General features: G+C 35.2%; 1 protein-coding gene across 24 annotated transcripts in view; it reads right to left on the bottom strand.

The window, feature by feature from the left end:
• Positions 1-3,333: 3,333 nt before the first annotated feature.
• The window catches only part of LOC139150498 (kinesin light chain-like), a 44,703-nt gene continuing 20,623 nt past the window's right edge, over positions 3,334-27,413 (bottom strand). For 6 of the 24 annotated variants that reach the window (XM_070722895.1, XM_070722897.1, XM_070722896.1 and 3 more), the window contains 5 exons: positions 20,716-20,874; positions 15,570-15,605; positions 8,239-8,369; positions 6,406-6,466; positions 3,334-6,140 (listed from right to left, as the gene is read on the bottom strand). In XM_070722895.1, coding sequence (XP_070578996.1) covers positions 6,033-6,140; positions 6,406-6,466; positions 8,239-8,369; positions 15,570-15,605; positions 20,716-20,874 — 495 coding nt within the window. In that variant the 3' untranslated portion in view covers positions 3,334-6,032. Of the gene's footprint in view, positions 6,141-6,405; positions 6,467-7,473; positions 7,523-8,238; positions 8,370-15,569; positions 15,606-20,715; positions 20,875-27,413 lie in introns of all 24 variants that reach the window. The other 18 variants (XM_070722903.1, XM_070722904.1, XM_070722906.1 and 15 more) reach the window with 7 other exon arrangements.

Raw genomic sequence — 27,413 nt, 5'->3', positions numbered from 1 at the left:
GCTTGTTCAAATAAAGGATTGATTAAAATTAAATGGGCCTGTGCACTAATTTTTAGCTCACATTTGGTATACCAATGTGAGGTAATCGTATAAGCTGAATCAGTTCATTTGCATGCTATTTGCATGTCTGTATGTATGTATGTATGTCCGTCCACATCAAAAACAGCTAAACGGCAGAACCTACTGTCTTAGTATTTGGTGTACAGGTGCATCTAGGGGTGGAGATGTGAATTTGTTCAAATGAACTTGTCAGTGTCAAAAATATGCAAATGAGGGGGAAAAAAGGAAAAACCCTGCAAATTGCTAAAACTCTGTAACCGTTGGTCAGATAGGGTTGAAACTTGTTGTGCAGGTTCCTTTAGGTATTCTAAAGCAGATGTGTAAAATTTAGGATGAAATTTGCATGTTTCTATTTTTCAGGTAATTTTTTCAGTTTTTAGTCAAAAAATTTTTAACTCTGAAACCACTCATCTGATTGCTCTGAAAGTTGGTATACATGTTCCTCAGGATGACATCAGTCAAGTGTGTACAAATTGAATTGAAATTTTTATATTTGCAATTTTGGGGCAATTTTCCGAATTTTTGGTCAAAATTTTTTTTATAAAAGAATAACTAATCTGATAGCTTTGATATTTGGTATACAGGTTACTAAGGTTGATCCAAATCAGTTTGATGAATATCGTGAAGATATCTTGAATTTTATATTTTTGCTGAATTTTTTGGTTATTTTTCTCATTTTAAGTAAAATTTCTTCTTCTCTGAAACCGTTTGCCCAATTGCTCCCAAATTTGGATTGGATGTTTGCAAGGGTGTTACCCTTTTAATTGTTGAAATTACGAAAAAATTGGAAATACTACTGTTTTGGGACAATTTTTGTTATTTTTGGTCAAAAAATCGTAAAAAATATTTTCATTTTAAAGCCCCTGGACAGACGGCTTTTACATTTGGTGTACAGATGTCCAGGGATGACAATTGTAAGATATATGGAAATTGTCCTGAAATATACAAATTTGTATTTTTTAGACAATTTTGTCATATTTGGTCAAGAAAACTTGTTCTCAAAATTACTTGTCTGATAGCTTTGTAATTTGGTACAAAAGTCCCGAGGGATGTCATTAGATAAATTTTCTGCTCAAAGTGTTGGGAAACCCCCAAATATTAAATGACCTACCGGTACACCAACCAAGGATTTGTTGTGAGACAGTTTCGAAGGCTGTGAACATAATTTTGTCTTGTTTAATATCAATTTGTAGTAAAATTTGATCCTGAAAACACAGCTGAGGTAAATTTTTTCATTACGAACCAATTTTTGCAACTTTCGCATGTAAGACACCCAAGAACTGATGAGAAATTTGGATCCAGGATAATTCCAGATGTCATAATCCCCCCACAGTGGAAGGAATTTCACTATCTGTAACTGATTTAAGTGCTGTTTACATTTGAATACCGTAAAAACCCGATCAATTCGACCAGAAAAAAATAATTACGATTTGAAAAACGTCGAATTAATAGGAAATTAAAACTGCCGAAATAATTTAGTGGTCGAATTAATTGGAACGAGGAGGATGAAATTTACGCGAGACATGTTTGCCATGTGGAGACTGCTCCAAAGTATGGACTGTGAAATTTTGTGAGGTCGACAAATTAGGTAACAAACAAACCTCAAACACACGTGGGTGTCACATCAAAATCAAAGTGGCCGCGATTACAGATGGAGCGATCTGTGACACTGCCACCGGCCGCTCGACGGACGACGCGTAAGTTGACATCGTGTGCCAGCCCTTGGAAATATATTGTAACTCCGTGACAGGCAGATGAGATAGTGTAATGGCGTTTGATGCATTGAAAGTTTGTAGCAATAATAAAAAATGACATCACCGATCATAAGAAACGTTAAGCTTCTCTGGCTAATTTTTTTTGACATTTGCTTATGTATGTAGGATCTGCTTGTCCCATTGCTATAGAAGTTGATATGCATGTTCCTAAAGATGACCTCCCCCTTACCGAAGTTGCAGACCTTACTTGCTTTTGTCATTCTTGTTTTTCTGGTTGATCTTTGGTACCCATACTGGTATGTACCAGTTCTGATAAAATGTGAGCGACACCGTATAATTGCGGTATTTTTTGATATTGGTATATTTTTATAAATGTTGGTGTAATATGCATACTAGCCTAGAATAAATACAAATTATCAAAAATTGCTTGGCAAGGAGCAGTGGAAGGTCGTACAACTATGAACATTCTGTAAAGATAATATTTCATACTGAATGCTGAGGTGGTGGTTGAGGTAGTACTTTGCTCAAACTTTCCATCAGGAAACTTTTCTTTTCAAAATAAAGAATATAAATCATGGGTCACCTGCAGAGTTTTGTACCAGAGAAACAAATTACCCAACACTTCCTGACACTTGAAATTCAAAATGGCTGCTTTCCCTGTTGTAACTATAGAGAAACATTACTGTAAGTTAAAACATAGGCCGTTGAAAACTTTGTTTACACCACAAGATCAAAAATGAACCCCCACAGGTGGTAGACCAAAATACTATTGTAACAGTTTTGAGAGTCGGAATGTCTTTAACCAAGGCGTACTCTACCAAAAGCTATAAGGGCTCAGTATTGGTGACTCTGTACCAGTATCATTGAAACATACGCTGACAAAACCTCTATTGTTACCAGAGAACCACTGCACACTATGTACGAAATTTCGTGACAATCGCTCTACTCTCAATACTTTAAAGCCCCAATAGCTGCGAATGTGTAATGAACTGATCTCAAAAAGTGTATAACTGTCATAAGTGTCAAAAGTGGCATGTAAATTCAAACGTTTTAACATTTTAGATTTCCCACCATTTTCAAAAACTAATCATGTGACAGAGAAAATTAAGATTACAACAACAAAATGTTGGCCATCGTGTGTTGTGCATTCAAGTAGATGGCACAATGCTTGTTTCCTTTATGATCACGATGTGTATATGTAGGAAATACTGCATTTATTGTACTTTCCATGGGGCACGATGTTGTGAGTGTACCCATTTATTATTTAACCTGTTAAAATGTGTAGGCATAGTCCAAATCAGTGAGCATTGATACTTCAGTTAGCACATTTACACGAACCAACTTTGGTTTGAAAATAAAGTCATGAAAATAATACATAAAATTCACAGCCATTGGGGCTTTAAAATAGACATAAAATTGCCTGCACAATGAGACACAGGCATTCAGACCAAAACAATAATTTCTGCACTTAGGGAAAGGAACCTGGATGCCATGACTTCTAGAACAACAAGATAACAACATCTTTTCCTTATAAACTGATGAATACACTCAACACAAGTTTTTGTAATATTCACATTACTTTATTAATTTGTGCATGGACATGGGAGTAACTACATGTATTAATGCTGTTTAAGAAATGTATTATTTGATAGACATCCTAATTATTAATTTTTCTCATCAATTGCATGACCGTGCAGATTACAAATTTCATCATCCCAAATAACCACAAGCATGCATCTATTCGTAAACAATATAAAAAGTACAAGAAATATAGAATTACACATTAGGTTTATGCATAAAACAATACAATAAGAAACATTGTGATAACTAAGCTAGTATCTGCAGCAAAGCTCAAATAACTGATTTCTATCATGTGGCAGTGTTTTCAATCGTGTAGTGCATGTTTACAATGAGATGATACAATGAACAGAATAATCAAACAAGAAATGGACTGAATCTATTAGATAGTAGCTCACTTGGCAATTCACAGTAGGCTCAATGCAACTGCTAAATTTGCAAAACAAAGAACTATTTTTCACTATGTTCATGTCTCAACACTACCTGCCAGAGGGTAAATTCAAATTACAGACAATGAATTGAAAAGACTGTTTTCACTTCCATTCTACACCAGTTAGGATGAATGCAGGCACAGCTGGTTGACTGGCTACACTCTCTGGCATATAGAATAGGAATTTATTACAGACAGTTACATTTTCATTGGCTGTCATTTGAACTTCAAGTTTCTTCAATTCATGCCAAAACTAGTTACTGAATAAACATATCAGACATGAACAGAAATTGAATTGATTGGATATTTTTGTTGAAGCTATGATTAAAGCTACTTGGGTAGACATCTTCAACCAGGAAAAAAAAACTACATGGTGAGCATATCAAGGTTCAGTGTCATTGTCATTTCATGAAAAACAAATCTAACAACCATTAAAAAGATGAGTTTTGTACCTTGTTATGTAGCTATATAACTTTCTTGGAAATGCTAGATCAAAGACATTAGTTTGACTCCGAGTATTAGTAGCAGCATGAATACCCACTGTACATTGCCAATTTGCTGGAGCTTGAAAAGCTAAAGAACACTGCCAACTTATGTTGCAGCAGTATCATGATAGACAAGAAGGAAGGCAGAAAATGATACAACTTATCATTTTCCAACAGACATTATCATGGATTAGAAGGAAAAGATACACTAGTAAGTGTGTACTTCCATTTGAATTTTCCTTGGCATTTTGTACGTTTCAGACAACAGAAATACATTTCAACTATATATGCTCTATATCAAGCTTTGCTAAAAATTCACTTGGAAGATTTGAAAATATATGTATGTACAACAGAGTTTGCTTGTCACAGTGAATCAGCAAACATTAAATAATTGCGTGCTTTACTTCAAAAACGCAGCACAGCAAATTACTGCAAAAATTTGTACTGGTCAAATGATATGAACTACCCGGTACACACTTGGCATAGTTCAAAAAAAACCCATCTTTTTGACAAATTATGATATCTTGTTTGAAATTGTGACATAATTGCAAAATATTCAACATTTTATACACTACATTTTACACAAATCTACTCAATTTATTTGGTATCCATAATTTGCAGACAGTTCTATTCAAGGACTAATCTGCAAACAATATACAAAAAAATACTTTAATCAGAAAATTTACACAATTCAAGTTTTGCTGACTCATTAGCAAAATGACCATTCCCTTTCAATAATGATCCGCTTTGTTTCTTCTTTTCTGTCACTCCTTTTTACCGTTTTAACTCAAATTTGGACATGATCAATTCCAATTTGTGGCAAAAATTAATTTCGCGAGGGCAATGACATCTTCAAAACTTCGCTTTCGTAATCCGAGTTTGACACATACTTTTTTGCACTGCCTGTGAGAATTGTGTATCACAGTGTTTCTGTTCTTCAGTCTCTATGTTCAAAGAAAGGATGGCACTGATTTGAACAATGATACAAGACATGGATATGGAATGAGCAACTTTCAGTAGAACAACAGAGATGTTTCACAAGTAAATGCATTAAAAAGCCATTCAGAAAAATTGGATTACTTTGAGTACCCTATAATGTACTATTGCCCTGCATGTACTATTTCTAGGAAATATTCCAAGAACGATGGAACTGGAGAGCAACCATCTCTGACAGGTCCATATATTTACTGCATATTAAGGGAATCAAAGAACATCTGTGGTTCTTATATTTGGGTTTTCATGAGCAAGTATTTGAGAAGCATATAAACATTTGATGTAGATGCTGACCAGCATTTGGGATTAAACAGTAATTTGTATTTCCTTCTAACAATGACATTCACTGAAAGAATACTCATTCTCAGCATTACAGTGTAAACAGTTAATGCTGACACCACTACTTTATCCATTACCAAACAACTTGTACTTTGTATCATCAAGTTTACAAACAGACATTACAAAGCAAAGACACTTTCAAAACAATGACATTGAAAATTGGCTTGCTTGAATTCGTAGGATGGCAAGTTTCATGTACTGAAATAAAGATTTCTTTACAGAAATAAAGTTACATATTTTTTTGCAAACTATGTCATTGCTTATTGTTCACTTCAATATTAAATACAACACTGAAAGCACAGTAACAGTTTTTCAATAAACACAGAAACATATTGATAGACCATCTCTGAAAAATTTTTGAATATCTTAACACTTGGTTTGGGTTTGCACAAAGACAGTTTTTACCATGAACAAGTAGTGTTTATATGACTTTTATGCTATTTCTGAATATTTTGGAGCTGAATTCCTTCTTCTGTTTCCAGTAAGTGTGTCATGGCTACCAACTCTACCACGCTGACTTAATGGACGAGGTGGCGGTGGCTGCAACAACCAACAAATGCAGTGTTAATAACATTTATAAAGAACTAAATACTAACATGGATTGTTCAACCAGGCTCTCTCAACATGTACGATGAACTTGCATATACATTGCTACAGTTTTATAGTAAAGCCACCATAATGCTTTAACTCATTACATGCGCCAAGCAATTTCAAAACAACAGACGCATATTTGTGTTGGCCTATATAAAATCAGTGAGCGTCTTTAAGATGATATAGTGAAATTCATAAATGCTCAAGACTTTACCTCAAGATCTGCTGTGTAGCTACTGTTTAGGACCGATAAAGAACTTGCTCTTTTCATGTTCCTGTCAAAGCAAGATAAAAAAAGAAAAAAAAACATACAAAGAATGTTTGGTTTTCAAAGTATTAAGAACATGAAACAAAATCTTAAAGTGTATTTGTTGATAAATTGACAATTTGAACACATTTTCTTTACTTTTCATGGTGATGTATCAGATGAAGAATATTTGTCGTTATCTTCATAAACAGGTCTCTCTCACTTGCCATCCCCATTATTTTGTAGTTTTCTGAGTATTATACCTCTATGTCGATTCTAAGAATTAGTGCTAGAGTTTGGGATACTGGGGAGCAGAGTGTGTTTATTATGTGCAGAATTGAAAAAAATGATAAAAAAGCAGAAAAACAACTTGTAATAGGGATAAAAAAGGTTTGAAAGAGAGAGGCCAGGACTGGTGGGTTTGACATAAATATAGGAGGAGGCAAATACCACAATTTTGTAGAGTCACTTTCCCATCACTAGCTTCATATTTCAAAGTCTAAATCCATACACAGGCATAATTAACAATGCATTTGCTGAACAGTAGAACAAAGAAAGCCTGTGCAATGTTTAACTTATAGGTGATGACTAAAATACAAGACATTCCATTAAAAGCCAGCTGGAAAAAAAATGGAAAATATGCAGGATGCATGCAATTACATGCTGTACCTCTCCAACAACACAGAGTATCCATACATTGTGTCATGATAGCTGCAATATCTCATTACTCTACAGATAGACTGAACTACAGCAATGAGGACAAAATGAAAAAAATCCTTCAAACTGCTATCACGTGGGATTTTAACACTGACCATAAAAATGAAGCTGTAAGCTGGGTTGAGCACAAAAATGTTGTCAAATACCAAAATAAAAGAGTAACTTGTGTTTCAGAGGGCAAGAGATTGACAGAGACACATAAAGTGGAACAAATGTGACGACACATTTAGGAACACAAATGGCTGCAGACATACAAAGCAGTTAGTGACAAATAGGAGGAATGGAAGACTTATGGCAGGCATTTGTTAGCCTACTTACTAGTTTATCATTTTCATCATGATCATCATCATCTATACTAAATGGCCAGCTATAGAACGCAGTTATAAGAAAGCAAATCAAGGAGTCAAGTCACAGGAAAACAAGTGATGAGGTCTTTTTGAAGAGTTTACAGTGCAGATGAGCAGATACACCAGTAAGTATTATCCAATGACAAGTGGCAGGGTTTAAGGAACAGCAAGGATGATGTAGGATACAGATGAAATGAATCTCAGATACCAGTAACAGTAACATCTACCATTACTTTCTCTGTATTTTATTATCTCTATTTATTATACAAGCAACATGGACCTTATATTACTGCACCTAACCTTGCATGTTCAGAATTTATTTTGTTGGAACTGAGTAAATAGACAAAGACTTAAATGTTTCTATTTTTCATTTAAATACAATTCATGGTGTCAAAAATGAAACAGGAGGAGTTCCAGTGGAAATAGCACACCACTTCTAGCAGCCAAAATTTAAAGATGGCAAAATATTTGACACAGCAAACATATGTGACTGAATAGACAGACTAAATAAACACACAGCTTTGCAAAGACAGTGCAAATGTTTTTGTTGACAACAAAGAAAATACTTCAACAGTAATTAATTAATGAACAATAAACACATAAAGCTAAAACGCTTTCCATACACCGCAAAACACACAAAACACCTTCCAAAAAGTTAGGAGAAAGAGAGGCATTGCTGCATTTTGCTATTTTTTTGTCCAGTTTTAAGCTTTGAAATTTGAAAACCCATACACACCCTGTGCTCATTATGGGTTCCCCATCTCCATCTTTGCCTTTTAATTTGCTCACCAACTTGGCACTTCCTCGTCTGATGGAGGCTCTCAATTTGGAGAAGGATCCACTGCGTTTCAATTTCCCATTTCCACTCTGGTGTAGGCAACACAAGAAATTAAAACCAAATAAGCAAATCACACACACACTCACAAGTCCAAACAACTTTAATGCACACACAAGTGGTGTTAAAGTTTTGTTTTGGCATTGATGACATTATGAGATACACTGCTTGAAGAGAGGCAAATTAAAATGTTAAAAACTGAAAATAGTAATCGGGTAGAAAATGGATGCAAAACCAAACAGACAAACCAATCAAACGAATGCATGAGGTTAAGTTTGAAAACCATGTTAAATGATGAGAAAGCTTGAAGCATTAGTCAGCACATGGCATGCACACAGTGGGGTGTTCATGATAACATTCAATAAATGAATTAACTGTTAAGATGGAAAATACTAAAACCATGTCTTGCTACACAACTAAATGTTAGTCAGTCTGGATCAAGCAAGCATCTATTTGAAGTTATGCAGTTTTTGTTTTTGTTCATTCTAAATGAAGTCAAAGAGTTGTATTGCACCATTGAAAAAGAGTACTCAGCTATAACCTTGGATTACAATGTTAGATTTTGCTGAGTCATGTCATACATTAATGACAGAAATTAGAACTCAACAGTACAGGGCCGCAGGTTTGTCAACAAGTCATTAGTTACAGAGCCAATCAAGTGTTACAGACATGCGGCAAGCCTGTTGCCCAACCAGAGGTGTCTGGAAACTATTACTCAATTGTTCCATTAAAAACTACAGTTGTCAATAAAGACTGGGATCTGCGAGTTTTTTTAAGTTCAGCGTCTCACCAAGTTCTGAAAATGTCCCCCTAAATTCTTGAATTGAAAAGCTTAAAGACAGTCATACACTTTCAAGTATATCTTAGAAATACTAGGCACATCTGAGTGACCTCATAGGATTTTGCAGTCTCTACTTTGAGCAAAGCCCAGGGTGCATAAGATCAATAGGACCTAATAATCACTTGGCTTGTATGACTAGCAGCTTGGTATACTGGTTATATTCTATACTCTATGGTAGAAGTCAGAACAAGGACATGGTGATTATAGATCACTCATAACAGCTGTCGAAGGATTTTTTCCAAGCAAGTTCATGCCTTCACTTTGTCTGACAAAACATTCTACAAATGTGACCAAAAAACAAACTCAGTCTCTAGAAAAGGATAAGCTTGATGATAAAGTTGGGGAAGACTAAATCCTTTATTAACTTAATCAGTTCAATGATATTTATTGTTATTTTGTACAAAAAATTCCTGCCACAGCTCTCTGTAAGAATAAGGAGTACCTGTAACTTGTGAAGTATTGGCAAGTTACCAATCAAATACTGGACTGCTTAAACTTAAGCAACTACAGATTGTATACAACTTTTGGCTTGTGACAGGCTTTCTCTACTTAAAGGCCAGGGACTTGATCCCTAGCATCAAGTTTGTTTTAGTATATAAGAGGATTATGGAGTGTCAAAGCCTTTTGTTTTCCATTGAAATTGTAATCTGATAAGTAGATTTCCCTGCCAACAATATGATGCCGGCACAGGCCTTTAATGTTTCTTGGACATGACAAGGACCTGATAAAGTATGTTGATAGAGTCATCTGTGCCCATATTTTACACAAATGATACATAGAGAGTGATTAATGCCAAAAACACAGCTTGGCTGTATAAGAACTTTGTCTGGAGGTCATTGATAAACAATCTTTGGTTTGCAGAGATGTCAGAACCTCACATAAAACATACAGGAAATAATCTGCATAAATCTGACATAAATACTACATTGTGTGTTTAAAGGCGGAGCCTCCCTTTAAAAGGACGCGAAGCTATGGCGGCGTTCATTGTGTCACCAAACAGGCAACACAAGGGCACACGCTCCAGAAAAATGCCACTGTTAGTATTTTCCGGCGGCAAAAACACAGACAGACTGCCAAGCGGTCGGTGCAAAGCTGCTGCCGATCGAACTCTGTGGTTATATTCAAATTCTGGAAGACGATTTTTTAGAAAATTCGAGCATTCGTGGTGGGGACTCAATGACCGTTGGCAATTTGAACAGACCATCAATCAAACGCTTGTATAAACTCTGCTTGCAGGATAAGCAAAAGGTGACCGAAGGTTGAGATCAGTTTATGTATTTAATGTTATAGAAATCAAACATCGTACTGACCAAGTGTTTGACTGGGAGGAGAACTCTTCTACTGCGAGAACCTTGAGGCTTTAAGTCTATATGTACTGACTGTGAGACAGAGATAATCTGAAAGGAGTTTGTACTTGACAGGAGTATATTATCATCGATATTTACAATCTTCTGTTTTTGACATATCTATTAACCCCTTGACTATCAAGGCCAATGTATTCCTATGTACCAGGCCCCTTATGTAAATATTGATAAAATCTGGGGTGTGGTCATTGCATCAACACTGCTTAGAGTAAAATTTAAGTAAGTACCAATAAACCATATATTTTCTGAATCAGCATGAAATTTCCCACTTTCTCATACATAAGTTTTGTATTTCCAGGTCACGTGACTGGTCACATGACTAATCATGTGACAAGAGTTGGCGAAGAATATGCTGGGGAAGAATATTTGAAGCATCAGGATGTGTTTTGAATCCATAAAATGACGCAAATTTGAATACAGTTGCAATTTCCATGGCATTGTCTTTACATATGTGTAAAAATAACTACCCTTTACTTTATTTATAGATGTACCTGTTTAAGATTTTTCTCACAAAAGGCAGAGTAAATAAACCACAAGCATCAGCATATGACATAATTCTGTATTTGAAAATCAACACATTTTATTTGTAAATACCTGCTTTAGGGACCGTTCAGTTTTTACGGCCGGGGGGGCCGGCAAAATCTTGTCGCCGGTGTTCAAAAAAATGTAGACCCCCCCTGCATTTTTCATGAAAAAAAGATGACACCCCCACCCTTTGTCAGACAAAAAAAATTGATCACACCCCCCCCCCCCCCCACTAAAAAATAACCAAAACCCATATGTCAAATTTACCCGCACAGTTTGGATTTGAACTCTGGTACGCGGCGCACTTTATTCGTGTAGCAGAGATGCCAGTGCACAAACTTCTCGGCCGCATCCATGCAAAAGTCTGTTAATTAGGACGACTGTAAGGCAATTTTTAACTTCATTTCCATAGACAACTTATGTCCATGGATATTGTATAAAGTAAACTTTATTGGAGTGGTTCGCCAAAGGAAGCCCTCCGGTTAAGAGGGTTATGGGCCATTGCGTAAAGTCAACTTTATTCTAGTGGGCCACGTGGCCCACCGGTAAAGAGGGTCGATCATGGCCATTGCATAAAGTAAACTTTACTGGACAGGGCTGCTGAAGGCGTTTGAAGGGTATTACATAAAGTCAATTTATTGTAGTGGGCTGCCGCAGGCGGCCCGCTGTTAAAGAGGGTTGATCATGGCCATTGCATAAAGTAAACATAATTAGAGTGGGCCGCCAAAGGCGTCTGCCCGTTAAGAGGGTCATGGGTAATACATAAAGTATATTTATATTTATTAAAGTATATTTATTGTAGTGGGCCACCGAAGGCGGCCCGCCGGTAAAGAGGGTCGATCATGGCCATGGCATAAAGTGAACTTTATTGTAGGTATTATGTTTTTGAAAATGTGGTGACCCCCCCTTTCCTACCAGTGAAAAAGCGATGACCCCCCCCCTCTGCGGATTCCAAATTACAATGACCCCCCTGGATTTTGCCGCCCCCCGGCCGTAAAAACTGAACGGTCCCTTATGTCTTCCTTGCAGAAACATGCATCTAAAATGGTTATGATTTATCAAAAAATAATTCACAATATTTAAAATACATTTTAGGGAACATATCACATGATCAATCACATGACCAGTCATGTGACCAGTCATATTGACAATATGGCTGCTATAAAAATTTCACTGGGTTATAGTAAAAAATTATACTTCCTCCAGTTTCATTCACAGAATATTGCTGTTAATAGAACATATTTACATATTAATCATTTGTTTTCAATAAATAAACATTTCATTTCATTAAGAAAAACAAACCATAAAAATCTGGCAAGTAAATGACATCAACCAGCTTAAAACTACTCTCATCAGATTCAGTGATCAGCCTGACCTTTCAGGGTCGAGGTCATGGGTCACGACATTTGCTTCCAGATTTTGGCCGTACTCGAACGTACGGGGGCGCAATCACATTCAGGCCAGGTCGTTATATATCTATCTTAGTCGCACTGCGTGCCGATGCCGAAATTACGGGATTTTTAGGGACAAAAACAAAGCAAATACGCCTATTTAACTGTGCCGGATATTTCCGGAACTAAAGGTATAAGGTAATTCAATATGGCGCCGGATATATCCGGCGTTCAAGGTAGTCAAGGGGTTAATTTAATGCTAAATGTACACACGAAATGAAAACTCTATATTTGTGGGCATAACTCCATGATGAAATGTCAATGGGGAATGCACATAACAATTTTCTCCAGGCTGCACTGTGACATCAGATGTCCCGAGTGAAATGCATATGCTTGTTGTTAAAATTGAAACTGCTCTGCTATGATTCATCTTTCAATGTTGTTCAAGAGAACCAACCTAAAAATAGGGGTTTAGTTAATGTTCATCAAACAAAGATATATGTTTTAAACTGATATGCAACCATATATCTACACTCAACCTGTAATGTACCTATCTGCACTTTGTGGAAAGTCTTCAAATACTAAAAATAAAATTTCAACATTTTTGTAGAAATATACATGTTCACCATACCATGACACACATGGCAAGTACTTTATTGCAAAGATGTGGGCATTGTCTGCAGTAATCTTAGTTTATAGTTTGTACAGGAAAAGTTGCATGTTGACAAAAAGTCCCACATATCTGATTCAAGCCCACTGCAATGGCAGAAACTGTGTTGGGCAGTGTGTAAACTGTACACCACGGATAGTACAATACTGTATGCATACCTTACTAATGACAATTTATTGGAAGCAAGTATTATTTGAAGAAACGATAAGATTTGTGTAAAAGTGACCATCTAATGTGTCAGCAAATTCCGGGAAATACATCTAAATAAAATACATGGAAGAAGACTCTCTTTTTTTTTAATCCATTGATAGCTTTCTGTTGTTAGCAAATTTTGTCTACTAGAGGACAGATACTGCAAGTTGGATAGCAAATATTTCTATTTAGTACAATTACATCATCCAAGTGCAAACTTGTGATAGGTGAAATCATTGAAAGCCTTGTGGATATTAACACTGAGGTCTGGTCATTATCACTGAGGGTTTGATTTTATCACTGAGGTCTGGATATTGTCACTAGGTCTGGATATTGTCACTAGGTCTGGATATTGTCACTGAAGGTTGAATATTATCACTGAGGTCTGGATATCACTGAGCGTTTGATTTCATCACTTAGGCCTCAATATTATCACTGAGCTCTGGATATTATCTCTGAGGTGTGGAAATTATCACACATGTCTAGATATTATCACTGAGGTTTGAAAGTTATCACTGAGGTCTGGATATTATCACTGAAGTCTGGATATTATCACTCAGTATTCGATGTAATCACTGAAGTCTGGATGACGTCTGAATAATATCACAGAGGTCTGGATATCGCAACCGAGGTCTTGATATTATCACTTGGGTCCAGATATCATCACTGAAGTAAGGATATCATAACTGAGGTCTGGATATTATTACTGAGGTTTGGATGTTATCACTGAGATCTTGATGAGGTCTGATATTATCGCTGAGGTCTGGATATTGTAACTGAGGTCTGGATATTATCACTAGGGTCTGGATACTAAGGTTTGGATGTTATCACGAAGGTCTGGATAATATAACCAAGGTATGGATATTATCACCAAGGCCTGGATATTATCACTATCACACAAGGTCTGGATATTATCACTTAATGTTTTAACTGAGGGTTCGATATTATCACCAAGGTCTGGATATTATCACTGAGGTCTGGATATTATTACTGAGGTCTCAATATTGCCACTGAGATCTGTCTCAAGTTATTAAGAAATCCGCAGGAGACCCTTCCTTGAAATTAACATGGGGATTCAACTTTGATTGCAGGGTTTATGGCTGATGCAATTTGTATCTTTTATTCTGGGACTCCTAACTGTTTAGACAACGTTCACAGTACCAAAGATACAGTAAATTCAATACAAAATTATAAAATGTTTTGTAAACACTGTGTCCTTTGAATACCAACCAGAATGACAATAGAGCAAGGAGTTAGAGCTCAACTTTCAAATACTGCAATTTTTTCTAGAGTATAAAATGATCTAGAGTGTTTGCAAAGAGAGTCTTGAAAAGTTTCTGTTTAAAGACAAATGGATAGTCATTTGAAGTGTGTCTATAATCTGAAAATTGTGCACATTTTGTTTGCTTCTTGTTATATAGAGTCTATGTGTACACCTACAATATCATTTACAAAGTAACTTGGTGTGTTGGAAATCAGCTAGGCTACAAAGGAAACTTGACCTGTAAAGCTTTGACTCCATTTTTTACATTACTTCCTTCATAAACTACAACTCGTACAGGGAACATGAAAATACCCAAAGAAGTAATCATACATTTCATTTCTCTAAACTCAAAATGTACATCTTCATGTATAAGAGATCACATGAAGTTTTAGCAAGATAGTTCATGACTTATTACCATATTCCTGAAGATGAAAACTGAAGTGGAACACATATGTACCAAGTGCCAACATTGGACAATCCATACATTGACAAAACAAGGCTGTGCTGGAAAAGCTCTGTTTAATATTCATTCTGTTTTGACTGTCAGTTTCTCAGGCCTTGTCACTAATACAGAGTAAATAAAAAAGTTTGTCATCTTGCACACACTTGGGAAAGGCATACATAGTATGTGAACACAATTGGCTAAATATCTATTTTGTGTAACTTGTATGTACATGGCTATACATGCTGTGGTGCAGTGTGTAACTATGGCAACAAATACTGAAAATGTATTTATGTCTGACGTAGGATGATACATGATACTGATGATAGTCCCCTTTCATCAACCGTTGTCATGGGAATTGCTCTGATCACCATGAATGACTAGATTGTCTCTAACAAGACATCTATCTCTTACATTTACTTATGAAAATATGGCAGCATATGGAGTATGTCTGTTTTTCTGAAATATGGGCATGAATAATTTAGCTTTTTACAATGGTTTTATTTTGTTGACTGTTTTGGCACAACCATGTGGCCTATTTACCTCCTCCTCATAAACAGGTTCTAGAAGATAAGGATTCTGTAAGGGAAAAAATATGTAAAGAACAAAAGAGGATCCAAAAGAAATGCACAACTGTCAAAATAAGGATCAACCAAAACATAGGAAATCAAAACAAATCTTACTGCATTTGAAAACAGCGGCAGAAATACTTATGACTGACAATGCGACAGCATTATACTGTCAGTGTGTTAGAATGGTCCATGTATTTGGAAGGCATAATATCAAGCAGTATAATTAGTGCGATAGTATGTGAACTGTTGGACTAGAGCAACAGTTTATTCCAATATGTACTAAAAAACAATAAAACAGATTAATATGTAAAGACAATGAAAACAGATTATAATTACTATTTTAAACATCTGTTGATTAAACATTACTATTTATTAATCAGTATACACCCTTGCAATAATGTCGGGCTGTACAAAGTCTTTTCTTCCACATTTCTTCATCCACATTTTGCATTGTAATTTGACTGAAAGAGTCAATCTCATAAGGTGTAATGTATTCTGGGTCCAATGATCAATCTTCACAACAGTGCTCACCTTTGATACACCTGAAATTGCATAATTTTAACATCTTGCATAATAATCCCGTGGCTTTAAGTCCCCTGTTCATTAAAATGTGATGTTTAAGTATAGATTTGTTTTGATTTAAACTTGACAAAAGTTATTGTTTGTAATAAGAATCTGACTTTATGTAGAGCTTTAAGAGGTATTCCTCATGGGTGACGGGCCACCATAAATCAATGGTGAATATTGATTGAAAAGAGAGATCAGCAACACATACATGCATCAGGAAAGAAGTAAAATTATTGAGAGGTATTAATTTCTCTGAATCTGTAATCAGAGTCACACACCAGGGAAAGATTAACTGGTTCATCTTTTACTTGTTTTGAACCTGACTCATAATGCCGCATTAAAACTGATGAACACTACAAAAAAAAACAAATACATGTACAATAACATGGAAACAAATACCAGTGTATGGACTGGTTTTACAAAAATGCTCGAAGTGAGAGAAGCAAAACAAATAGACATCAACACGGTAACAATGCAACAAAGCAATGATCTTGTTGGGTTACTGGGATATACAGCAATGATCTTGATGGGGTACTGGGATATACAGCAATGATCTTGATGGGGTACTGGGATATACAGCAATGATCTTGATGGGGTACTGGGATATACAGCAATGATCTTGATGGGGTACTGGGATATACAGCAATGATCTTGATGGGGTACTGGGATATACAGCAATATAGACAGTCACATCAGACCCCTACTGACTTTGCAGTCTTCCAAAGTACAAAGTTCAGTTTGTAAAATTGTTCATATGTATTATTACTAATGACAGCCATCTACAGATAGTGCTGTTTGATACATTCCAAATATTTAAGATCCATGATTACTCAGGTAAATCCAGAACAACATTCCCTACAGTGAAATGGATAGATTGTATTGACAATAGAATGAGGTCTACATGATGACAGCCATGGTTACAGCTCTGACCCTCACATAGTTTTATATGTTCATATTTAGAACATTTTGTGGAGGAACTGCTCATTATATACAATATCTCCATCAGATTTACCTCAATGTTCCATTTTCACCTGAGATACACACTGTAATGAAATCAACTGAAACCAGGGGTCTAATCCCTGGACTTCAAAACATTCCTTTAAAAGTTGTACTTTCCCCATACTACAAAAACCTCCTTCAAAATCCCTATAGTTTGTGGTTCTGTGATATCAGCAAACTGGAAACCAATCATTTATTATAATGGTCAATGGGTTTGGTGGTGTTTTTGAATTTCCTAGTAAATGACAAAATCAGCCTCAGGTGTTCACTCAAAACCACTACCATAAATCTCACAGAAATGTCTCATTATTTGTATTGCTTGTAACATTTGAAAATCAAACTGTTTCAGAGAAATGGTTTAGTTGTGTAATCACACAGATAAAGAACTAGTTTTACATCTCATTGAAAATACTTCAAAGTTTTGTAAAACTTTTACATGTGCCATTTCTATCAGGCTACTGTCCATATACCTGCATGCATTACACAGCATACTGGTACTTCTGAAACAACCAAAACAACCATTTTCAACTGCACCATACTGGCTAGCCTTCCCAGTCAAGTTGAGGGAATATGAATGACATATGACTATGTAACCATGAGTAGGAGACAGGCATTGTCAAGGTCATTACATTATGAATATTTTCACATTGAATCAACAAAAATCTATGAATACAATAAAATTATCACATGCACAAACCAGGAATTCATTTGATTACACTTTTTTTCTTATCAATTTTGATATATTTGATTAGAAATGCTGAGCAGATTTTTAATCAAGCTAACAAACTGAATGCACATTGTAAATCAAGATAATTTCTCTATCACCTGTACTGAGTTATCAGTGTAAGTGTATCAGTAGCCAACTTTAAAATTGTTTTTGATAACAGTATTTGGTACAGATATTACATCATTACTTTTGAGCTCTTTCTGTCAAGAAAACAATTGAAATGAAGGTAAATTGCACTAATTTTGCTGCTACCAGCTGCTTGGCTAACATCTGAACTTCAAAGCATTACACTGAAAAATACACACTTTACAAATTTATCTCATTAATTTAGAAATGTAGAAATGTCCAAGATCTATGTTATTTTGCAAGCAAACAACAAATTTTCACAAAATAACACCCTGGCCTGCAAAAACACTGGGTGAATAATTTGCCGAGTATCCCCTTGTATTTAGATTTTGATGGTTATCACCCTTTGTTTGTAATCTTTATAACACACTCACTACTGTTTATTGTTAATATTTTGATATATGATCATTGCGCAACAACGTGACACCATTTTGTTCAAGGGGTAATCCATGAAAAAAATGCTTAGAAGAGATACATCACAGAGGAATTGATAAAATATACATCGTGATATCAAACAATCAGTATACAGCCAGTATTTCTTAATTGAAGAGAACAAACACTGTTTGTGCATGTGATAGAATTATCTCTGCCAAAAAAACCAGTTGCTTCCTGAGAGTATGTTTATTAATGTTTTTAACAAATAAAAGCATGTCTACACATTGATGTGACACACAAACATACAGACAGATGGATAAGTACTAAGGTATTAGCCTAGAAATGCTTTGCTGTCAGAATATGGAACATAAATTAGATATTAAGATTTGCATAACATCCACAACACACCAGCAACATAGCAACACTGCAGAACAGCCGCAACAACAATTAGAGACAAACAGATTAAAACAAACAAAAAACACCAGTGAATCTAACCAGAGTGCCAAAGAACATCTTTGGGAGTTAGAGACAATTTCTGCCAATACCTAATGAACTGCTCATGAAAAATTTCTCTACTAGAGTTATCCAAGTGTTTTCATCTCAAATTAAAAAATGCCGCTTTTTAGCCATCAGTATATTTTCTTTAATTAGCAAGTGTGGATTAATTAAAGTGTGGAGGAAAAAGCCAAGGACAATCTCAGATTATAACAAACGCTGAACATATCATACAATACACAGTAAGTGAAGACAATACAAGGAAATACCAGTAACGTTGATGACAGATCAACTTGTACAAGACAGTGTTTTTCATGTATTTGGCAAAAAAGTGATGGACTTTTAAACTTAGTCACACACTTGCGCTTCTGCATACTTGCAAACAAACAAACACCAACAAAAAATTGCAAGGAAAATTATTGTAAAAGAAAACAAAAATTTGGCAGAGCAAGTGTGACTAAGATCTCAGAGGTGACAATTTAACACATGCAACTCGAGTTCAATGCAAGCATGCAACTTGAGATTGACAAGTGAGAGAGAAATATAGCTTGTGGCACAGATGCTATAGCATCTCATCTGAAAGTCTGTATTAGTAATTTCATTGCTGTGCGTGCATTTACAATCTGTATTGGTAGGGCTAGTCTGAAAGAAAAGTTACATTAGATTAGAGAAGGACATCATCATCTTTCTATCTCAAACTCAGAATTTTGAAATCATATTGATAAAAATACAAACTGTGAAAAGATTAGTTCACATCATTTCACAGTTTGACAATATGGAACCAAATGTTTTCTCTTGATCTTTTCGAGTCCAATGAGAAGAAGAAATGGTTGAATTTCATGTACTGATACAAATCAACTCTATCAAACAACCAATAATGGTGATACTATTCATATTGAAAATGTTCTACACATTAAATGAACAGACATCTTGAAACTGTTAAGACTCTACCAACACAGAAATAAATAGACTACAATAAAAAGAGGAGACAGCATATGACCTGTATGAGGAAGGAAAAAAGTTTAGTTTATCTCATGCAGCGTTATCTTCTTTTTTTAGAAGAGGATTTTGGACATCAGCATTACTAAGCATGTGTCAGTACAATAACTATGGCAGTTGATTATTTCAGTGTTATGGCAACCAGTTTCAGACTTGGAAAGAAGTGTCACTGGAAAAAATGCACAAGATAACAGACTACTACTGAAACCAGACAACATAAAAGGTAATACATAGAAGATATTGGTAAGGTACATAGCAGACTTTAAGTAAATAAAGCGGTCGTGTTTTATGACTCGACAATACTATACAAATCATAAAGAGCTAAACAAAGCAACAAAGACAATGTTAATTGCAGTATACACATAACATACATTTATGTCTGTTACTTTCTAGGCTACAGTACCTTTTCAACACTTTATTTTAGTTTTTTTAGCTACAACCAGATGATAATGTTAAAGTAACAGTATTGTAACTGAGAATGTGTTAGGTGTATCTGTTAGTAGTGGAAGTTATTGCATTAAGAGTTTGAAAGTAAATCTATGGTTTCATTTATCTTTGGTAGCTTCAAGGATTTCATAATTGTGAAATATTTACAGCGCTGTAGGGAATAGATTCAACCCAACATGCTGCCAAGCATGAATCTTCAATCAAGAAACAAAGATAGTAAACAATAGACAACACTGCCGTATCAGTGCTATTTTTGCAGTGTTTGAATATTTTTGCAAGCATGCAGAAGCAGAGCAATGGTAGTTATTAGCATAACACACTGATAGCCATCACTGTTTTATTTTCCAAATGATGCCAAAGAAAACACTGTTCTTGTACTCACCCCCTGCCATTCAACTCCAAGACTTACTTCCTCTTTGCCACCTTCTTTTTTCTCATATGCCACTTTCTCTTCTTTCTTCTTTTCTGCTCCTGGTTGCTCACTTCCAGGAGGAGCTTCTAGTAACTCAACTACCTTGGCTTGTCTCACAACATCTAGAGCCTGTTTCAATAAAGTAAAAGGCAAAGTTTATGCAACTCTTCAGTTTGATGAAAGTAGGACACCCAGGTTTACCATTATATAAAAACAATACCTATATTATTTGTATTTTAAAGTTTGCATTTGTCCAATGCATGTAGCTGCAGAGGTTTCAGAACACTCAGTCAATTAAATTGAAGATAACAAAACTTCCCTCTGTGACTTATCCTTGTCAATTTTTCCGATAGATTGAATTTGATGTATTGACATCTATCTATTCAGGCATTCTGCTCTTTGTACTTCTCCGAAAAACAAACCCATTTACCCTTGTATACAATAGCGCACTTTCTTTGTCATCAAGTTTGAAAGTAACAACACATAGGTCCTGGACATGGCCAAGCTATTGACAATGAGGGGAAAAAGACCATTTATCACTATAATACTCGCCTCAAATATGGAAAATAAAACAATTACAGCACCATTTAAGAAGTTTGGATTTCATGAACTCAATGCAGTCAGACTAATAACCTATCATTTATTGACTCTACCTGAAAAGACAATGAGGGAAAACCATCCACTCCTAACAAAGGATTGGCACAACAAGCAGAATGACCACTATTTTTCATTTTATGCTAGCAGGAAACTTTATAAATATTGCAATATTTTGTATTTTGTGACACGACATTTCTTTATTTGATACATTGTAATTGTGATAAATGCTTCTGATTCCACCTTATGATTGCCAAAACAAAACCAATGGACAGCAACTTTGTCTCACTGTGTAACATTTTTACCTACACCACAGCATAAATGAACCTCGGCACACTTTGCAGATGGTTTTACCATTGAAAAGATCAAATGATTACTTCATGTGGATATTCCCACAGGTATGAATTCAGCATTGTGTTTGCTATTTAACTTCACACAGTGATAAAAATATCTCTTAAAAGAGTTAACCTGACACTTGACACTGACCACTATCGGCTACGTCAGGACAAACTTGACACTGACCACTATCGGCTACGTCAGGACAAACTTGACACTGACCACTATCGGCTACATCAGGACAAACTGGTACAACACTGACTTGACCAAACACTATTGTCACCGTATTCACACTTGCTCGGTATGATGAATGTACCATGAGGACTTGCTTATTTCTAACATTTTTCTTTATATATATTATTTACAGTGGTTGTATCATAATTCCTCAAGTAAATACTACACAAAAACATGACACCAACTTGTCATGTAGATGTACGTATGTGAAGTAAGGGAATGTCATCCATAGAGCACACACTGCACAGTTCCAATGACACTACAGTGTTGGTAGCTGGCAAAAGCAATTGCCTACTTTGTTTTTCTATGCTGACTAGTTTTCCTCAAAAAGGAATACTCCCTCCCTATCTATCACACTACTACATTGCCTATTTTACAGCCAACTTTTTACTTTTTTTCTATCTACTTTTGAGCTCAGAAACACACTTGATATCTACCTGTAAACTAAGCTACCTTGATGCCATTCCTTGCATCAGTATCATTATATTAGGAAAAAATACTTAATAACATTTGTTGAATACTTGTTTTCACTTCGTTGCACAAAAAAAGCAAGTTGGTTTATTGAAAGAAAGAATATAATGTTGTATCAAACAGTAAAACTGAATCATTGTAAGTCTACAGAAATGTTGAAAGAGTTAAGCTACAGATTGGACATAGTGTTTTATGTTCGAGAATCCGGTAAGTTTATAATATTACATGTATGGTGTTCATTGTCATTGAATCTTGCACATGATGTCTGTGATTATACACAAACCATACTTGAGTCAAAAATAAACTGAAAAGAAGATTTTTTTTCAGAGAAAGCATATGTTTCAAAGTGAGTTCCCAAAATGATCATTTGACTCCCATTTGTAGATGTCACAAAGCTGCGGATCATGATTATTCAAATTTATTCATATGGGGTCTGAGCGATGTTTATCCCAGCTGGTCAAAAGATGGGTTACGGAAACATAAAGCAAAGTGGCATTGGCACCTGTGTTTAACTTGCAACTCATTACAAGGTACATAGATAGATAAACATCAAAGGAACCTACTGATCCATATTAAATTCAAACATTTCATATTGACCTATATTATAAAGCAACTTGGACTAATTTAGAGGCAGATCGTCCATGTAGCCGACACGAACACGAAGTGTGTGTTACCGGCTACCAAAAACCATTAGAAATAGTAAAGAATGAGCTACAAAATCACCGTCAGTTTTAAGTTGCAGGTAGAATAAGTCTGTGCCTTTGTAAAAAATACTATAAAAATAGTAGAAAGTGAAAAACCAGCTGAAAGTTAGTTGAGGAGACCTTAACCGCATATCATTTGCATCTCATTGTCGGCTACATGGACTGTGTGCCAATTTAGATTCATGCCCTTACTTGCATCTTTTGACTCTTTCACAATCATTTCAACCTATTCACATCTTCAACCTATCATACATCTAAGCATTAAATACCCCAGTGGGTATGGTTGTTGTACACACAAAAACATACAGGGTTCGTACACCTTGGGACAAATAAAATTCCAGGGCTTTCCAGGGTTTTTTGACCAGTTTTCCAGGGCTATTTCAACTAGAATCAAGTAATTTTCCAGGGCTCTTGACCATGAAAACAAATTTATACTCGACTTCTATCGACACACCGTACTAATCTACTGCTTTAATTCCTGAGCTTTTTCTTCTAACTGTATAGCTACTGACTGTATTTCAGTTTGTTTTTCTCTTTTGCAGTCTTAGAATTTGCACTCCTTCTAAGACTATTTAACTTTGCGACAAAAGACATTTCCCTGTAGATTCAGCTTTCTTGGAATATTTATTATCAGATTTGTTAAGTTCAACTACATCAATCTCAAGTATCTTCATTTTCCAGGGTTATCCAGGGCTAAATCACATTTTTCCAGAGTTTTCCAGGGTTTTCCAGGGCTAAAATAAAATTCCAGGGTTTTCCAGGACCATACCAACCCTGATACATACATACATACACACAAACATACCTACATAGATTCATATGTACATAGTTTCATATATACATATGTACAGGCATACATACATACATACATATATACATTCATATATATATTCATATACATGTATGTACATACGTACATACATACATTCACACATACACACACATATACACAGACACATACACGACACACACACATTCACGCTCTCAAACTAGTGACTATGTATTAAGGTAAAGGGCGACGAATTCGGACGCGCACACGCTTTAGAACGTTTCTGCGCAGATTTAACTCCAGCCTGCCGCAAATGGGTTATTTTGTAGCATGTATTTAACATCACCTGTCATTGTTGAAATTGCGCCTTTACCTAATTTTTTGACCCAGTGTCTTAGAAATACATGTGACCTATAACCTTGTCATATTTTGACCCCCTAGGAAGCTGGTTTTTATTCAATATGAGCGAAAAATTAACATTTCTCTCCCATTTATATGGCGCAAATTACCCATTCACCTGGAGATATTGTAAAAAGTAGCGTGGTGACACCCTTTTATTAAAAGTGTAAACTAAATGGTATTATGTCAGGAGTTTATTCACTAAGTTTGGTCAAAATGACACCATTCAAAGCGACAGGAAGAAAGTTCGAAAATTATGAAGTGATATAATTTTGATATCTTCATTTTGTAATCGATACTTATGTTAAAATTTCTTCACAAACATCATGAAAACTATACATTCGATAGATATGGATCTTAAGTCTAGGTATTTATTAAAATTAACTCATTTGCTAAGCGTTTTATAATTGCTTTCTTTAGTTTAAGTGAATTATATCATTTTTATTTATTTCTAACGACGCCATTTTAATGTCCGTTTCCATGGAAACAAGCGTGGTGACCCCCGTTTTTTATTTCATTTTTGAACTTGCACAACTTCCAAGAATATTTGTGCAAAGTTTGAAGAAAATGACACCACAACTTAATTTTGACGTAATTCGTAGTACTTCACCTTAAATACCACCAAAGACTTTATCACTCTTTGTCTTATATTCATAGGGCAAATGAAAGTCTACATTGTAACTCTTAGGTACCATCAAATTCACAGACATGAAAAAACCGTACAATAGGGAGTTCTCACTCTTCCAAGAGTCTAAACTTAGCAATCATGCCAAAAATGCTACATCATTACCATGAATTATCACATGCACACATACAACAACACACATTGATCAATACAACATCCAACAATACCAATATCTATGTAGTTCTTGGGAGTAACTTTCCAGGAGTAGACTATAACAGTGTCTCATCTCTCTAGCAGATATCAATCTGCAGATATGAGTGTATGTGCTAGACTTGGTGACTTTTTGTTACAGTTCATATCATTAACAAAATGCACATAAATGAATAAACCTTTCATTTTTCCTTCTTTCTGATGATTGTCAGATAACATCATCTGTAACACGTAATAACACGTAAAAGTGACACAATACATGTATCATGCAAACCCACACAACTCAACACAGAAAGTACAAAGTGAACATTTTTCTGAAGATAGGCATGCAAGGTTAGTTAAAACTGAACAATAACATCACACCAATTAACATTTCAATTACACTTACATTTTGCTGAAGGATGCAATAACCCCAGGAATACATAAATGAAAAGAGAGAAAGAAGAGAATGAATCTACATTAGTGGCGAGTCCATATTTTTGTGGAAAAGATGGGTTCTTAGCAGGGAAAGGTCCACATTTTGGAAAGAAGTAACATGCTACATACCCAAAGAGAACAGTCAATAAGATCATTTCAATCTGCAAGTCACCTGAGTTTACAAAATAGCAAATCAGTGCCCCTGCTTGTCATGTAATTTGCTGAAATTTATATCAGATTTGTTATCACAGACATCTTCAAAATAATTTTACATGGCTAGGCGATACACAAAACTGTCATTGTGAAAAGTGTGGTTCATATATTGGTTGATATAGAATCATTGAAAAAGTTTAGGAGAAAATAGTATAACAAATCAAATGCAATGTTTTTACACAGGCTATTTTACAATACTGTTATCAAAAAGTAACACGATTATAAATACCATATGCAATTAAAAATACAAATCGTCAAAAACATTCATTGAAAACACAAGATTATCAAAAGCTCAAATCTATCTGTACTTCACATTTCTAATTGGTGGAAGTCAGTTTGAGAGAAGAGCAGTGAAACTTAAGATACGGTATTTCCTATGTCGATCAGGTATGTTTTCACTATTGTTACAAACAGAACATCTATTACCAGTATGTCAGAATGATGGAGTTTTTCAAACTGCTGAAATAAACATTTGTTTAAATATTACACAGTTACAGCTTTGCTTTTGTTTTGAAGGCAATATCACTTTTTAGACCTGATAATCATGATGAAATGTTGCCCTTCAATTTACCAAATGCAATTTCTACTCAGAACAATTAGGTTTTTCTCTGCCATACAACTTACAAGTGTTAACATTTGCTGATGGGCTTCTATCTGAATACATTCCATCACCATACCAAAATAAAACATCTCACCAAAACAGTTAAAGTAAAAGACAAAACTGGAATTCTTATTTGGTCCAATTGTTATTGTGGTACGTTTTCTCAATGGTGGACCAATATATCACATTGTAGTTTTCACAACATTGACATTAAAGCCCAAACTTTTCAAGTCTAAAAGCTATACATAAAGAATTGTACAAAATTAATGTCTAGCATTGAAAATAATGAGACTGCTGAAACAATGAGAAGATGCATTTACGGTGAGGATGGAAAGAAATATGTAAACTATGAGATTCTAAAATTCTTTAGCGGCGAATGGACAGACAGACAGACAGACAGACAGGAGCACACTACAAACAACGCCATACTTTGGTAAATGGACACAACAAAGATGTAGAATTTTACAAATGAATAATAACACATATGTGGTGTACAAGGAGATGTCTGAGCAATAATATAGATTTTATGATGTGGGACAAAACATGGCATTGGAAAAAACATGAATTTCTGATGAAAGAAAGTTCAAATATATTTAAAAATGAGTAATGGAGAACCACAATCTTTGTATAATTTTTCCTAACAATAGAGCTTCAAGAAACACTGGTTAACATCATAAAAATTCAACTTTGGCTCCAGGGAAGAGATTGTGCTTTGAACTTTCACAGGTCCTTAATGTAAAGGAGTCCAAGTAAGCAAACAACAACACCTAAACACACTGTTATCACTCCACCAGGAAATTCAAAATAAATTACATCACAGGAAGTAAAGATGACCATATTCCATATCAATGGATGTATAGAGAACTACCTCAAAGAGCAGAAACAAGTCAAGAGACTCTAGTGGGGACCCAGCAACTAAAGCTTTTGTAAAAGATTTAGGGACTGAGTATAACCACAAGGATGTGTATTTATTTTACTGACAATGCACACACGCTATAGAACTGCAGATCAAAAATTTACCAATTCAATTTTCTACAAAAATTTTTCTTTTTGACCGGGTTTATAACAATGATTTGTGTACAAATAGATGTCATA

The sequence above is a fragment of the Ptychodera flava genome, chromosome 14, assembly GCF_041260155.1.
Source record: "Ptychodera flava strain L36383 chromosome 14, AS_Pfla_20210202, whole genome shotgun sequence".
NCBI classification, from domain to species: Eukaryota; Metazoa; Hemichordata; class Enteropneusta; family Ptychoderidae; genus Ptychodera; species Ptychodera flava.
Note: the sequence above shows the minus strand (reverse complement) of the source record. Positions and strands in the feature narration are given on the sequence as shown.